The 15,539-nt window shown below is 42.5% G+C and overlaps 1 protein-coding gene across 8 annotated transcripts in view; it reads left to right on the top strand.

The window, feature by feature from the left end:
- LOC138828086 (adenylate cyclase type 10-like) overlaps nucleotides 1-15,539 on the top strand; it is a 34,260-nt gene that overhangs the window by 16,420 nt on the left and 2,301 nt on the right. For 4 of the 8 annotated variants that reach the window (XM_070023804.1, XM_070023802.1, XM_070023801.1 and 1 more), the window contains 14 exons: nucleotides 826-912; nucleotides 2,554-2,825; nucleotides 3,307-3,440; nucleotides 4,262-4,390; nucleotides 5,485-5,760; nucleotides 6,956-7,291; nucleotides 7,758-7,821; nucleotides 9,656-9,863; nucleotides 10,215-10,340; nucleotides 12,033-12,205; nucleotides 12,876-13,032; nucleotides 14,433-14,637; nucleotides 14,726-14,822; nucleotides 15,294-15,412. In XM_070023804.1, coding sequence (XP_069879905.1) covers nucleotides 826-912; nucleotides 2,554-2,825; nucleotides 3,307-3,440; nucleotides 4,262-4,390; nucleotides 5,485-5,760; nucleotides 6,956-7,291; nucleotides 7,758-7,821; nucleotides 9,656-9,863; nucleotides 10,215-10,340; nucleotides 12,033-12,205; nucleotides 12,876-13,032; nucleotides 14,433-14,637; nucleotides 14,726-14,822; nucleotides 15,294-15,412 — 2,383 coding nt within the window. Of the gene's footprint in view, nucleotides 1-825; nucleotides 913-2,553; nucleotides 2,826-3,306; nucleotides 3,441-4,261; nucleotides 4,391-5,484; nucleotides 5,761-6,955; nucleotides 7,292-7,757; nucleotides 7,822-9,655; nucleotides 9,864-10,214; nucleotides 10,341-12,032; nucleotides 12,206-12,875; nucleotides 13,033-14,432; nucleotides 14,638-14,725; nucleotides 14,823-15,293; nucleotides 15,414-15,539 lie in introns of those variants that run through there. The other 4 variants (XM_070023800.1, XM_070023805.1, XM_070023807.1 and 1 more) reach the window with 4 other exon arrangements.

Genomic DNA, 15,539 nt, shown 5'->3' with positions numbered 1-15,539 from the left:
AATTTCATCACTTCTAATCTTATCAGGCTTCTAAGAAAGTATTTGATGTAGAATAGAGAACACTAGCCTCTGGTCAATTTGTAAAGATAGTCCCCTATTAAAACAAGCCTTGGTTAAGGCCCCAACACCTGCTAACATGTTCTAGAAAGAATCTCACTTTGGTGTTCATATCCATAGTAGTTTATTGCCTCAGCCCAGCACAGGAAAGAACATGAGATGATTTCTTTTTTTTTTTTGGGTCCAGTCGTGGGGCCTGAACTCTGGGCCTGGGCGCTGTCCCTCAGCTCTTCAGCTCAAGGCTAGAGCTCTACCACTTGAGCCACAGCGCCACTTCCGGCTTTTTTCTTTTTGCTTATATGGTGCTGAGGAATCGAACCCAGGGCCTCAGGCTTGCAAGGCAAGCGCTCTACCACTGAGCCACCTTCCCAGCCCGACATGAGATGATTTCTATTGTATCTTTTTTTTCTGAGAAGACCCATGCACAGATTCACCCTGGCATACTTGGCATAACTAGGATGCTAGAACCACCCAAAGTGGCACTGATAAGTACAACTTGTTATTTGTCCTTAGTCACAGTCCTTTAAGGACTTTCCAGAGTCTGGTGTGGCAGGAAATCGCTATATATTTGTTTCTAATACTCAGTCAGCTTGAGATCTCATTCTCTGAACTGTGAATTAATGTTGGATTGGGTCTTGTAACTCTATGTCTAATCATACAGAAACCCATTCTCAGTCAAAACAGAATCATTGCTTGTACCCACTGAAGAACCTGCATATTATAAGGTTATCACTTTGAATGCTAATTTATAATAATTTTTCTGACCAGTTTCCCTTATCGTTCAAAGTTTCACATATGGATGAATTGGCAAGACAAAAGAAGGTTAAAACATATTTTATTCAAGTGCTTCAGGAGGTGGGTACTCATGCTGCATACTATTACTCAATATTTGGAGAGATGGCATAAGTTCATTTAACCTATCCATATCATACTAGCTACACATAAGCATTTCTTGGTCTGTGTACTGTCTTCATCGTTACTTTTTAAACTTTTTAAATCACCTGTTCATCCAACAGCAAAGCATACCATACAAAAAGAGGCTTTGCTCTTTTCTGATCCTGTCTCTTAATGAAATTTTAATTTAAACGAGTAGTTCCTAAATGTGTTATTTTGCAAAATATTTACTAGTAAGTAACACAAATACTCAGATTCTAACTCAGGATTACACAATCGAACATTTGAAGAAAAAGTGATGTAACTAGTAACTTTGATGCCAAATCCTTCTGAACCCAGCATTTCCACTCCTGGGTCTATATACTAAAAAGAGTGTTTTCAATGCAGTATTTGTCTGGAGAGAACAGGGCAGTTGTTAACATGAGCACATTGCTGAACACAGAGAAGCTTAATGCACAAGTTAGAAGTAAGCGAGTAAGATGAAAACAGTAGTAGGAAGTGATGTTTAAAGTAATCCTGATGGGCTGGGAAGTGCTTGCCTCGCATGCATGAGGCCCTGTGTTCGATTCCTCAGCACCACATAAACAGAGAAAGCTGGAAGTGGCACTGTGGCTAAAGCGCTAGAGTGCTAGCCTTGACCTATAGAGCTGAGGAACAGCGCCCAGGCCCAGAGTTCAAGCCCTACAACCAACAAAAAATAAATAAATAAGCAAATAAAATAATCCTGAACAAACGTAGAGTGTAGGAGAAATATACTGTGTGTATGTCTGAAGTCTACGATCCAGTAGCATTTGCATAAGAAATTTACTCAACAAATTAACAATGTACATTTTTTTGTTTTGTTTTGTTTTGTTTTTGGTCAGTCATGGGCTTGAACTCTGGGCCTGGGCACTGTCCCTCAGCTCTTCAGCTCAAGGCTAGTGTTCTACCACTTGAGCCATAGCTCCACTTCTGGCTTTTTTTTTCTGCTTATGTGGTGCTGAGGAATCAAACCCAGGGCCTCATGTATGCAAGGCAAGCACTTTACCACAGAGCCACCTTCCCAGTCCCAACAATGTACATTTTATAAGAACAAAATATATAGAACAAACACATTAGAATGGTCACATAAGACATTGAGGAATAGAGTGGGAATGAGGAATAGAGATAAAAGAAGGCCTGGTAGTTGCAAGCACTCTAGGAAGACTCTAACGTATAGCCTGGTTTGAAAGTGCTATTTTAGAGTATATGAATTCCATACAGGATAAAGCCTTTACCAAAATGAAATATTTAAAAGCTTCAAGTTTGATTTAGAGAATATATTGATCATGACTTCCACTTTTTGGTTACAGTATTTTCTTGTCCAAAAAGACCTCATTAAATATATAGACTATATTTTCATTTATAAAAGTAGACAATTACTGGAGCTTAGAATACATTAGAATGCTCTGAAAGCTCCAGCCTGTGTTGGCATTTTTTAAAGAATTGATGGGAAAGTCACAGTAGAGTTTAAAAACAAGTGACTTCATTAAAGAATTGATGGGAAAGTCACAGTAGAGTTTAAAAACAAGTGACTTCATTTCTAATCTGAGGTTGTTGTTATTTCTTTGTTGTTATTTCCAGGCAGTGAGAGAAGCATCATTGGTTTTCCTCTTTGATGAGGCCCAATATATGGATGCAGCTTCCTGGGAGTTTTTGGAAACATTGCTCTCCAGTCTGCCTATCACCATGGTGATGACATTGACAACTCCCATCAGCCTGTGTACTGGGGCCCTGCACTTCCTGCAGAGCCCTCAGGCTATCCTTGTGCCAGTTCCAAAGTTGGCAGCAACCTCGCTGTTGAGAATGGCATGTTGGGAACTAGGGGTGGTGAGCATCCCCAAAGAGCTGCAGATGTGAGTGGCTAGGATTAGGTGGACACTTCGTTAAGGGAGGTGCTGGTGCTGTAAGATAAGTGAGAAGAAGCTCATGTCTCACTTACTGGAGAAAGAGTCCTTCCCATGATGAGGCCTACAAATACATTTAGTGGAGACAGTCTTCTTGGTGATCAGGAAGGGGCTACCCTTCTGGTTTTTCTCAGTCAGATTTACATGGCTTTATATCTGATAAATCGGGCCAGTTCCTGCCAGGCCTTTTAGCCAGGGAATGTTAGTTCCTGTTAACAGCCATAGAAGCAAAGTAATTGAGAAAGAAGTTCCTGCCAGATGTATTTCAAAACCAGTCAGAAATTGTTTTCTTTTTACATTTCTGTACTATAGCCTGTATGATCAAGATCTGGCCTTAACAAAAGAAAATCCTTCCATATGAAGTAGTTTAGACTTGGCTCCCCTCAAGTAGGCATCTTTAGTCAGAAATCCCCTACTTACCTTTCTGCAGCTACCTTCTCCACAGGTGCTCTGGAAACCCCTTGTACTGTGAGGTGCTGTGCCAAGACCTTCTCTCTAAGGATATACTGCTATTTCATAATTTAAAAGAGGAGGAAGAAGAGAACAAGTGGGAATCACTCTCAGGTAAACTCCATTTCCGCAAGTTTACCCTGAAGTTCTCCAATATAGCATTACCTAGGCCCTGATGAGGCATGTACTTATTCCATGCTGACATTATGGGCCAGATTGGGCCACCCCCTGTGCACTTTACAAATACTAAGCAGGCATGGTAAAAATTCTAAATCCCTGCCTCAGATAATCATTTGAGTCAACCAATCTGTAGTAGTTTCTGTTTGAGTCGCCAGGAAGTAGAGGTAGTAAAGTAGGATTTACGGGAGTTTAGCATTGACATATTACTGATGAGAAGAATGGCTTCATGGTTTGGATGGGTGGGGGTTGGGAGGAGTGGGAGAATGAGAGAAGAGGAAAGAGTAGAAGTATATGTAAATCCTAGGTGAGAGGTAATAAACAGGACAGTTTAATAAACAAGGTGAACCGCAGTTAGATGCTGTGTAGTATAGAGGATGTTGTTAGTTTATAAAAATAAATTAAGAATAGGCAGGCACCTGTAATCCTAACTATTCAGGATGCTGAGATCTGAGGATCATAGCTTGAACCAGCCCAGGCAGAAAAATCCCCATGGGACTCTTATCTCCAATTAGCCACCAGAAAACCAGAAGTGGCACTGTGGCTCAGGGTGGTAGGGTACTAGCCCTGAGCAAAAAAAGCTCAGGGACAGCACCCAAGCCTTATAACCAAAAAAAAAAAAAGAATAGGCAGGATGGACTGGAATAAAACATGTTACACTACAGTACATTCCATTCATCTTCATTCTGTAGTCTTTTGACTAAATTGCTGTGCCTTCAAACATAGTATTTTCCTCAGTCCGTGTTTTCTTCCCATAGCTAATGCCATAAAATCCACGATGTATACTATTTGTCCTGCCAGCTTTGAAGAAGAACAGGAACTTCATGTCTGCACAGTCAAAGATAATGTGAACTTGGATACAGTTCTTCTGCCACCACTCTTGAAAGGTAAGTCCCTTTCGTACCTCACATGACCTGATCACAGGTTGTCATTGCATTAGTAACTGGCTAAGTGAGTTGAACAAAGATCTGTCATTATCATTCTGCCTCATTTTCCTCTAAAACAGAAACATGTCTTCCAGAAATAAGTTCTGGAGGCCCTGGGTTCGATTCCTCAGCACCACATAAGACAAAAGCCGGAAGTGGCGCTGTGGCTCAAGTGGTAGAGCGCTAGCCTTGAGCTGAAGAGCTGAGGGACAGCGCCCAGGCCCAGCGTTCAGGCCCCACGACCAGACCCCCCCCCAAAAAAAGAAAGAAATTCTGGAATGTCTTATAAGTCCTTTGAAGTCACATAATATCATTTGAGTAACACTTGATGTAAGTGAACCTATTATTCTCTTTGGAGCTGACTGATGACTGGGAAATACTTCCAGTTACTTGGGAAAGTTAGGTCTTGAGCTTCCTTTTGTGCATTTTCCTGTGCTAGAAAAGACAGTGAGCAAGGGAAATGATAGTGCTGATATTTAGGAATATCTGTGGTGCTAATGAGGATACTTTGTCTTAAACAGAAGTGAATGGGAGGAGAGGGGAAGGAAAAGCAGAGTCTGAGTACTAATTGGTCATGAAAAATGGAAAAGAGTGGTGTGGCTGCATGTTTCAGAGTAGTTGGAGTTCTCCCAACACAGCGTTTTAGTGATCAAGGATGAATACTTTCAGCAGTATAGTAGAAACCAGATTGTTGGTTTAACAACTGATAGGAAACAAGACCATGGAGACAGGGCTCTCTGGTAGAGAAGGAGGGATTACAGCAAGGTAGAGGATGAGGTAGATGACAAGCAAGCTTTTTGTTTTTAAGATGACTAGATTATCAATAACCTATATTTTCTAGAAACTTTGGTCATTGCTTTGGGTTTTTTGTTGTTGTTGTTGTTGTTGTTGTTGTTGTTGTTGTTGGTTTTTTGGAGACAAGAGCTCCCTATGTAGACCAAACTGGTCTTGAACTTTCAGAACAATTCTCCTTTTTTAGGCTCCTAAGTACAGGCGTGTTCTACCACACCTGGCTCAAAACCTTGATCATTGCTTTTTGTTTTCTGGGAGAACAGAAATAGCTGTAAACCACATGGACCAACTGAGCCCCGAAGAACAGTTGCTGGTCAAGTGTGCTGCAGTCATCGGTCACTCCTTCCATGTAGCTCTGCTGCAGCACCTCCTGCCTGGCTGGGATAGAAACAGACTACTGCAAGTGTTGAGGACTCTTGTGGATGTGCATGTGCTCCACTGGCTCAGTGAGAGCCAAGAGCTTCCTGCTGAGTCTACATTAGCACCTCATTCCACTAGCAACCAAACCAGCAACCAAACCAAAGAGAAGAGAAAGTCAGGTGAGGAAGGGCTGCTCCCTTGTTTCATGTCTGAACAGAGAGTGGAGATATTCTGTGCTCAGAAAGACCATCTATATTGTATATAAGGGCTTCCTTCTGAAAGCTATCATTTAAAGTTAAAACCAAAGAAAGAAGGAATCCAAAAAATAAAAATAAAGTTAAAACCATAAAGGAGCCATGGTTAAAAGAGAAAAATATCCTCCATTAGAATTGCCTTACGGAATTTCAGGTCCTTAAAAAGCTAGGTGGAAGTGTAGTGCTACATGCCTGTAACCTGCTGCTGAGAAATGAGGTCGGGTCAAGGTTCAAGGCTGGCTCAGGCAAAAATTTAGTGAGACCCTGTCTCCAAAATAAGCCAGATATGATGGTTCTCACCTGTAATCTCAATTGCTTAGGAAACAGTCCAAAGCTGTCCTGGACAAAAGCATAAAACCCTGCGTGAGAAACAAAAGCAGAAGAACTGTGACTATGATTCAGTGATAGAGCACTTGCCTAGCAAGATTGTGGTCCTGAGTTCAATTCCTTGTACTGCCAAAAAAAATAGAGGCTGGACATACTGGGCAGAATTAGCCTGAGCCGGAGGCCAGCCTGGTCTGGAATAAAGAGAGTCTGCCTCAAGGAGAAAAAAAAAAAGAGTTCCATCTCATTATTAATCTATGTGTTTAGTATTTGTGTTTTGATTTTTGGTTCATAAATATTCATAAATATTGCCATCATAAGTAAAAGGATAAATTGTCCCTAATTTTAGAAATTCACAAGAAAGATAGACATATACATTATTAATAGACATGGACACAGCAAGATATAAATTAAATAGCTTGACATCTCATATTCTCCATGTGAAAGAATAAAATTGTACAATAAATGACCCAAACACACATATCCACAAATAATTTCCCTTTGACTTTGAAATATGTCTGAGTTCTATATTTATTTGAATTTGAAGTAAAAAAATCTTAACTTACGGGAATAGAACTTTCCACTGTTCTTCTCTTCAACTGCTCCTATTTTCCCTGTCTTACTTTATCCTACATATGGTCAGTATCACTTTCAGATTGGTGCAAAATTCTTTCTGCAGAGGAGATGGCCATACCAAGTCTTCTTATAAAGTTGCAACGTGTACTTAACCATTTGCCATATTTTGGCATGAAAAGACTATATGGGAAACTCTCACTTGGATTTTCTGAAATTTCAGATGCTGGCTCAGCCTCTCTTCTCAGACTTCAAGAAGAAATGCCCCTATCTCAAACTAACATGCTAGAATTTGGAATGCCTTTGTTGCGGGAAGCTGCCTGGGAGCTGTGGCCTAAGGAACAACAGATAGCTTTGCATCTTGAATGTGCCTGCTTTCTCCAAGACATGGCCTGCCGCTGTAGCAGCTGCCACGGAGGGGACTTTGTCCAGTTCCATCGTTTCGCAGTCTCTTCTACCAAGAACGCTAATAGGACCTCTAGATTCTGTACTTACAAAGACACAGGCTCAGTGCTAACACAAGTGACCACAGACAAATTACAACTGCCTTCTCCCCAAGGTAAACTCAGGAGGAAGAAGGTGGCTACAGAAGAGGAGTCAGATCTCAAGGGAAAAGCTATCTGAGGTCAGCTAGTGAATTGTGGCATCTTGTACTCTTAGGTTTCTTCAGTTGGCTGTAGGCTTTGCAGTTCACTGATCTAGTTATAAACCTGGGCCAGATATATTCATGGATTTCCATTACTAGGAGTACCCATCAAACCAGAATACAAACAATTTTTATTTATTTTTTCCTGCATTGCAAATATTGTCTCCTTTAAATTGGAACCTTTTTTTGGAGGGGAGCAGGGTATTGAAAATGAAGGAAGTTGTGGGAATCACAAGCTGTTGTCACTAAAGAGTTCATAATAATATCTTAATTTTATGTTATCTGTTATGGAGGGAAAGGTAGTCAGGAATTTTAAATGGGTTTATTTAATCTAAACATGTATAATGAAAGATAATCCTCTGCTTTTCCTTGCCCACAGATAGTCTTCATTTCCAGGAAACAACCTTCAGAAGTCAGGAGGCCTTCTCAGGTGAACACTGCAGGTAAATGGAGGTGTTAAGGGTGGACAGGAGGATCTGAGTGAATGGTAGATGGCCCCTAAACTGGACACTCACCCGCAAACCACAGGGGGGCCTGGTCACCCAGAAGTGAGGATTCCTGTACTCACCTTAAAAGTCAAGACGACAGGGGCTGGGAAGGTGGCTCAGTGGTTAAAGCGCTTGCCTTGCATGCCTGAGGCCCTGGGTTCGATTCCTCAGCACCACATAAGAAAAAAGAAAAAAGCCGGAAGTGGCGCTGTGGCTCAAGTGGTAGAGCGCTAGCCTTGAGCTGAAGAGCTGAGGGACAGTGCCCAAGCCCAGAGTTCAGGCCCCATGACCGGACCCAAAAAAAAAAAAAAAAAAAAAAAAAAAAAAAGTCAAGACGACAGTTCTCTGTAGGGAAATTTTTTTTTTCTGTTTATACCACAACTGATTTTATTTTAAAAAGCTGGTTGGATATACATAAAGTGTTTTACCCATGATAGTTTTCAGTTTCTGTAATTTTGTGAGTTTCCATGTATTTTAAAATGGACTGGAAGCCTCATGTTTCAAACCCCCATGTTTTAAAACATAAATATGGACAAAGATTAAAAACAGTTTATTGTAAAAAAAAAAAAAACCAGGGAAATTATTTCTTACTGGTTAGGATTAATTTTATTTAATGACTTCTCAAATGCATAATAAACAAAGCAGATTTTGTTTTCATCTGTAACTATCTTCCTAGTTATTTATTTTACCTCAGATGATGTGATAATGGATATGTATTTCCTAACCACAAACCTCCTGGCTACAAATACCTATTCTATCTATTTTAAATGTGCTCACTTTGAGTTCATCAGCCCCTCTCTGTACACTTCCATCTCACTATCTAACCTGATTCCCTACTGCTTTCAAATAAATCTGTATTCCACAGGAACCACCTGTATGCTCCCCTGGTGTCAGCTCTCCCTTGGGAATGCTGAGTGGCCTCCAACTGCCTCCCATTTTCAGCATGTTGGCCACCTTCAGGACCCTCTTCAGTTTCTGCTTTTTTAGATTATTGTAGCTCAGATGTCAGACTCTGATCTCTTTTGAGCTCAGGCTCCCTATGAAGGTGGATAAGACTAATTCTGGCTTTACCATCTCATTAGCTGTTATACCACATACAAATACGTTTCTCTAATCCACAGTTTCCTCATTTGTAAAGAGAGGTAATGTTTGCCCAATTTATATTGTGTATTACTTCTTTTCCAAAAGGTTATGCTCAGTCTTCAGTTTTCATTGAAAAAGTTCAAATCAAATTTTCTACAAAAAAGTTGAACCAACTGAGGCTTTATCACTGCTTACTTCCTTCAATTATCTACCAAAATGAGACATGAGTTCACACTGAGTTCTTTACAAAAGATTTTTTGTCATTCTAAATTGAAATATAAATAACCTCAAAACTTGAAACCCAAGTCAAAATAATCTTAAATCTTAGTAGCAGGATTGATAACATAGAAGATAATATTCCAATATGTCATTTACAAAAGTCAGATATACTACAAGAAGAATGTATTATTTATTGCCTTGTATCATTTTAATGTTTTAGTCAACACTTCTACTGTTAGTTTACTCTTCAGCTGTGGTATTTCTTAATTGAGACTGTGCTAGGTTTTTAAATCCCTAACAGAGGATTGCATTTACGACGCTAGTCCTGTACTTACAAAAACTTAGGGAATGATGGAGAGTACACATAGAATTAGTGAACTGTATGGAAAACTTCCTAGAAAAAAAAGTGGCTTTGCAACAGTAATGCCCCCCAACAAACGGGGTAGCTATGAGGCCACTCTCAGTTCTTCATCTTCTCTCCACAAAGAACAGAGGAGGAATTCCTGGATCAAGTAAACAGGCAAATGGCTCAAAACAACCTGAAGAAAGACCGGCCCTGCTACTGCAGACAGATCCTGATGTTAGTGCTCTCCCCACTCATCCAGCACTGTCTCATCATTGGAGAAACCACCTGCACATTTTATTACCTGCTGGAGGCTGCCGCTGCCTCCCTGGACCTGTCAGATAATTACCTGGTGAGCAGTTCTGCTGTTGGCCTTTACTTGTGACTTTGACTAACACTTGTCACTGCCAACTAACCAGGAGTGGGAGCTGGAGGAAAATGGGAGAACGAGGTACTGGAAGGGATGTAGGAGAAGACAAATGGGAATGTGGTGGGGGAGGGGTGGGAGAGTGCACCAGCCCAGGCTGGCACTGGCCCTGACGGTGTGCTGTGCAAGCAGGCCAGCTCTCTATTTCTAATTCAAAACTCAACCTCACTCACATTTGGATCTTGGCCACAACCTTGCTCTCCAGGCCTTCCTCCCAGTCTCATCCTCAGCAGTGTGCTAATCCTAATTCCATTTCTTCATCCATGTCCTTGGGAGGCCTTCTTTTATTTGAAGAAAGCAAGCAATCTTCTGGGACAATCTTCAGCATTCTTGTTCTTGAAAAAACACAAGGTAAAGATCTGTCCATTTGAGGAAGCTACTTTCTGCCATCTCCGGTCAGAGGTAAGGGGCAGGGGGAGACCTTGTAGTTTAGGGGTACCCTACTCTGTTTGGTTTTATTTTTGGTTTTTTGTTGGTCGTGGGGCTTGAACTCTGGGCTTGGGCACTGTCCCTGCGCTCTTCAGCTCAAGGCGAGAGCTCTATTGTTGGAGCCACAGTCCCAGTTCTGGTTTTCTAGTGGTTTATTGGAGATAAGAGTCTCATAGACTTTCCTACCAAGGCTGGCTTTGAACTCAGATCTCAGCCTCCTGAGTAGCTAGAATTACAGACGTGAGCCACCAGCACCCGGCTACTCTGTCTTTTTTAAATCCTTCTTTATTTAGTGTGTATGATTAGAAATGTGCTAATGTGATTATAAAGGTTATATGGGCCTGGGAATGTGGCTTAGTGGTAGAGTGCTTGCCTAGAATGCATGAAGTACTGGGTTTGATTCCTTACTACCACATAAACAGAAAAGGCTGGAAGTAGTTGCTCTGGCTCAAGTGGTAGAGTGCTAGCCTTGAGCAAAAGAAGTTCAGGGACAGTCCCTAGGCCCTGAGCTCAAGCCCCAAGACTGGCAAAAAAAAAAAAAGTTATATAGATTTAAACTATAGAAGTCTCCTTTTATAACTACTTAAAGATATTGTAAAAAATAAAAAGTTAGAGACTTACTGAGTGCTAGTGGCCTAACTGCTCAGGAGGCTGAGATCTGAGGATCTCAGTTCAAAGCCAGCCTGGACAGGAAGGACTATGAGAGTCTTTTTTTTTTTTTGGTCAGTCATGGGGCTTGAACTCTGGTCCTGGGCACTGTCCCTCAGCTCTTCAGCTCAAGGCGAGCGCTCTACCACTTGAGCTACAGCTCCACTTCCGGTTTTCTAGTGGTTTATTGGAGATAAGAGTCTCATGGTCTTTCCTGCCTGGGCTGGCTTTGAACTGTGATCCTCAGATCTCAGCCTCCTGATAGCTAGGATTACAGGCGTGAGCCACCGGTGCCTGGCTTATGAGACTCTTATCTCTAGTTAACCACAAGAAAACCAGAAGAGGCCCATTACACAGCTATAACCGGCAAGAATTCCATTGTGTGGCTATGCCATAGTTTTATTACCTTTGTCAGTGTATATTTATGTTGTCTCTACTTCTGTTTATCTAAACTTAGAGACAGTGAATATTCTTGCTAAATATCTCTTTCTCCCCTTTCTATAAGAGAAACTTCCAAAGGCAGAGATGCTAAGGCAGAAGATATTAACAAGTTAATAGTTAATAAAGGTCTCATCAAGTGAAGGTCAGCCTTGGGATTTGAAGGTTTAGATAACCTCAGGGTAGCTTCCCAGGCTGACCTCCACATCCTCTGTAGCGGCGCAGTCTTTTAAGCCAGGAGAGATGGGGAATTGGTGATAGTCCACATCCTTCCTGGTAGCTGAGAACATCTGAGTGTTGGCCCAGATGACAATGTTATCTCCTCTCGCAGCACCACTTTCTGACTTAGAACTTTCTCTTCTGCCCACTGACACATGTGTGGGAAATGATAATGGAAGGTGCTTTCTCCACCTACCTGTTCCCTCACCCTTTACTGCTGCTATTGCTGGTGTGTGTTAATGGGAGCTTACCACTAACCAGGCTGCTCTCCAACCCAGCACAGGAGTGTTTTATATCCAAAACCTTGCTATGGTACCACTGCCATATTTACATTGCTGTTTCTTCTTTTTCCATTTTCAGGTCTGTTTCAACATGGGACAGATCACCTTGGCCAAAACATTGGCTAGACAAGCCCTTCATCTGCTAAAAAGGAATTTTCCTTGGACCTGGTTTGGTGTACTTTTCCAAATATTTCTGGAAAAGTATTGGTATTCCAGTTCCCTAAGACATCCTCTGAACAGCCTCCACGAGAAGTGAGACACCTGGCTACGCTGCCCTGGCTCCCTTTAGGGCTACAGAACACTATATATAGCTACACTAGAACCCATCCTGTACTGACCTACAAGCCCTTGTTTCCTTCAAATACAAAACAAGACAGGCACATAATGCATATAACAGATAAGTATATAAAAGACAGTTCTAGGTCTTGTACCTTATTCTCCCAGCCAGTTGATAGTGGAAAATAGCAATTTAAACAACCTCTCTTCAAAAATTACTCTTCCTGAGAGGCGCTAGTGGCTCACGCCTGTAGTCTTAGCTACTCAGGAGGCTGAGACCTAGGGATCACAGTTCAAAGAAAGCCCTGGCAAGGAGAATCTGAGACTCTTATCTCCAATAAATCACCAGAAAACCAGAAGTGGTGCTGTGGCTTAAGTGGTAGAGCACTTACCTTGAGCTGAAGAGCTCAGGGACAGCGCCCAGGCCCAGAGTTCAAGACTCACAACTGACAAAAAAAAAATTACCCTTCCTGGTCATGAGGGATGAACGGGAAATGAAGTTAGGAGCAGGGGATTCCAGGATCACTCCTGGTTTGGCAGTCTCTACATGGCTACATGAGGTGTAGACCTCCATTTCCTATAGGAAGCAAAAGCTGGGCATTGGTGAAGAAAAAAGGCATGCTTAACACCCTGTGCTTTACAACAGCAAGAAGCAGCTGGCAATCCTGCAGCAGCAGGTGCATTGCCTCTCCCTGCTCTGGCAGCTCTATAACCGGGAGGCCACAGCCAGCGGCCGCAGGTTTGCCTACCTGGCCACACTTATGCAGAAGAATTCAGCTGAGGAGTCTGCAAATGAAACCCAGGTCAGCCATCCCTGGACCTTACTCAGAAACCTCAGGCACTAAGGAGAAAGATCCTGCCAATAACTAAGATTTAACTAGATACCACTGCTCATATGTTTGAGCCTGGTTTCTCATTTGAAGCTTATAGATGGGTTTTCAGGTATATAGATGCATGTGATCTCAATGTACCAAATGCATAATTTGTATGTAGGTCCAGAAGAGCCTAAGGTACGTAGTAGGAGGTAAAGGAAGGGATCATTAGATTCTCTTTGAAGTCCATGATCTAAAAAAAAGATTAGAACCACTGAGTTAATAAAAGGGAAAGGAAACGTCTTCCCAAGTTTAGTATCCTATCCTCTGTCTTTTATCCATTGATTCAACAAATATTTGATGATAACCTATCATATGGATAACATGAATGTGTTCTGGGATGCAAAAGAAAAACAAAAGTCTGAAATAATCCCAAGGTTTATAGCCAGAGCTTTAGGCTGCTCTTAACTGATATCAGGAAGTCTTCAGCAGGAAAAATTTGGTGATAGGTTGGGTTGGGAAATGTTTAAGGTGCCTGTTAGACATCCAGTTGGAGTTGTGGGACAGTAGTTTGCTCACAGGAGCAGTCTGAAATAGAAATAAAATTATGAGTGCCATTAGTGTGTAAATGCTATTTTAAAGTCATAAAACTGGGTGAGAACATCAAGGGAATGAGTGTAGAAAGTAGCAGTTTCCAGGGCTGAATTTATAGTTCCAATGTGAACATTCAGGGTGATGAGGTCTGAAGGAACTTGCCAGACAGACAAGAAGAGAGCCATTAACACATCAAATGTGCCTGGTATTGGTAGAGATGTAGGCAGCATTTCTGAAGGACACTAAGGAGGGAGAATCAGGGAAAGACTTTAATTAGAGAAAATGATAAATAATTTTATTAGCATTTTGAAGGGGAAAGTCTTTGAAGAGGAAGAAGAGGGCATGTGGAGAAAGTGACTTGTTTAAAGAACAGGCAATGGGCTGGGTATGAGATGGAAGCTCAAGAGTTCCAGAAAGGGGGGGGGGGGGGCGGAGAAAAGGAAGGAAAGAGAGAGAGACAGGAAGGAAGGAAGGAAGGAAGGAAGGAAGGAAGGAAGGAAGGAAGGAAGGAAGGAAGGAAGGAAGGAAGGAAGGGATAGGAAAAGAGGAGGAGGAGGAAGAAGAGGAAGGAGGGGGAGAGGGAAGGAAAGGAGGAAAAAGTAGGAGAGGAAAGAGTGACTGAAATAATAAAATTAGAAGCGTAGGGGTAGCAGAAGCATTTCCCTACCTGGAGAGGAGGGAAGTGGGAGAGGAGAGACAAAAGGAGTCTGGATTGAGAGAACAGCTGTTTCCCAGCAAAAGCACCATATTGAAAGGTCACGTGCGTGTGTGACGGGAATGTATTTGTCGCCCCTCAGGTTGTCTCGACTTACCTGGACCTCTCCCAGTTCTCCCAGAACATGGGTAACAGGGAGAAGTGGCTGCAGTGTGAGCAGATGGCCATTCAGAAGAGCAGCCTATGCTTGCTCTCCAGGGAGGGACTGCTGTCCACAGCTCACCTCATGCAGGCCTTGGCATACACCAAGTTGTGCCTCGGCCATCTTGACTTCTCCATCAAGCTGGGTAATAGGACTTGGGGCCAGTGGGTCCAGGGCTTTCAGAGTCCAGATCCACAGCTAGACCTCACACAATGCTCTTTTAACTTCCTTAGGTTTTCAAGCCCATGAATTATGCAGACACCTCAAGAAACCAGCTCTGGATAATTTGGTTCTCTCAGTTCTCTTTAGATCTACGTTTCTGAGAAAGAAGTATTAAGATTTTGTTTTGTCACTTACGTTTGTGCACAGGGGGGCTGATGTTCTCCCAGAGAAGTCTGAGTGGAGGGGGAGATACTGTTTCGTTTCCACTGCCTGGGCTGCCTGTGCCCTGATCCCTCTGGGGAGCATTATTTTGCAGGGGATTAGGAATGGAAATGCAGAGTAGAACTGCACTTGGAGCTCAGGAACAAACTCCCCACCCCCCCACCCCCCCCCACCCCCGCCATGCTCCTTGTGGAAAGTAGGAAGCAGCAGTGGCTCAGATCTACTGCCTTGGGCTTTTTCCTATCTCCTTTAGGTAGAGGTATGTTTTTTCCCAGGTGCAGATGTTCTCTAAATAGAAAGAGAGAGAGCGGGGGAAGGGGAGGGAGATCTAGGTGGCTTTTAAGGTATAGGATCCCCCCTGTTCTGCACCATCTTTCCCACTTCCACACTGGTCCTGGTGGCTCCGTGTTTTGGCAGATTTGATCTGTGTATCCATGTGCTGGAGAGTCAGTGGATGCTCATTTCTCAGGGTCATGATGTCCTTGGTCTGGCCTGTTTCTACTCTGCTTGCTTAGACCTGCTGCTGTACGGAAGAGGTAAACCTTGCACAGCGCTGTGCTGTACTCGTTAGAGATTCAGACCTCAGATGGGGGCCTAGGTTTTTCCCTCAGGCATAGTCTGTATTCCTGGCCCCTGTTACCTAAAGTTGGAGAAGTGCATTGG

This window comes from Dipodomys merriami, unplaced genomic scaffold (assembly GCF_024711535.1).
Source record: "Dipodomys merriami isolate MVZ:Mamm:240054 unplaced genomic scaffold, mDipMer1.0.p SCAF_16, whole genome shotgun sequence".
NCBI lineage: Eukaryota > Metazoa > Chordata > Mammalia > Rodentia > Heteromyidae > Dipodomys > Dipodomys merriami.
This window is presented reverse-complemented; position numbering and strand designations above follow the sequence as displayed.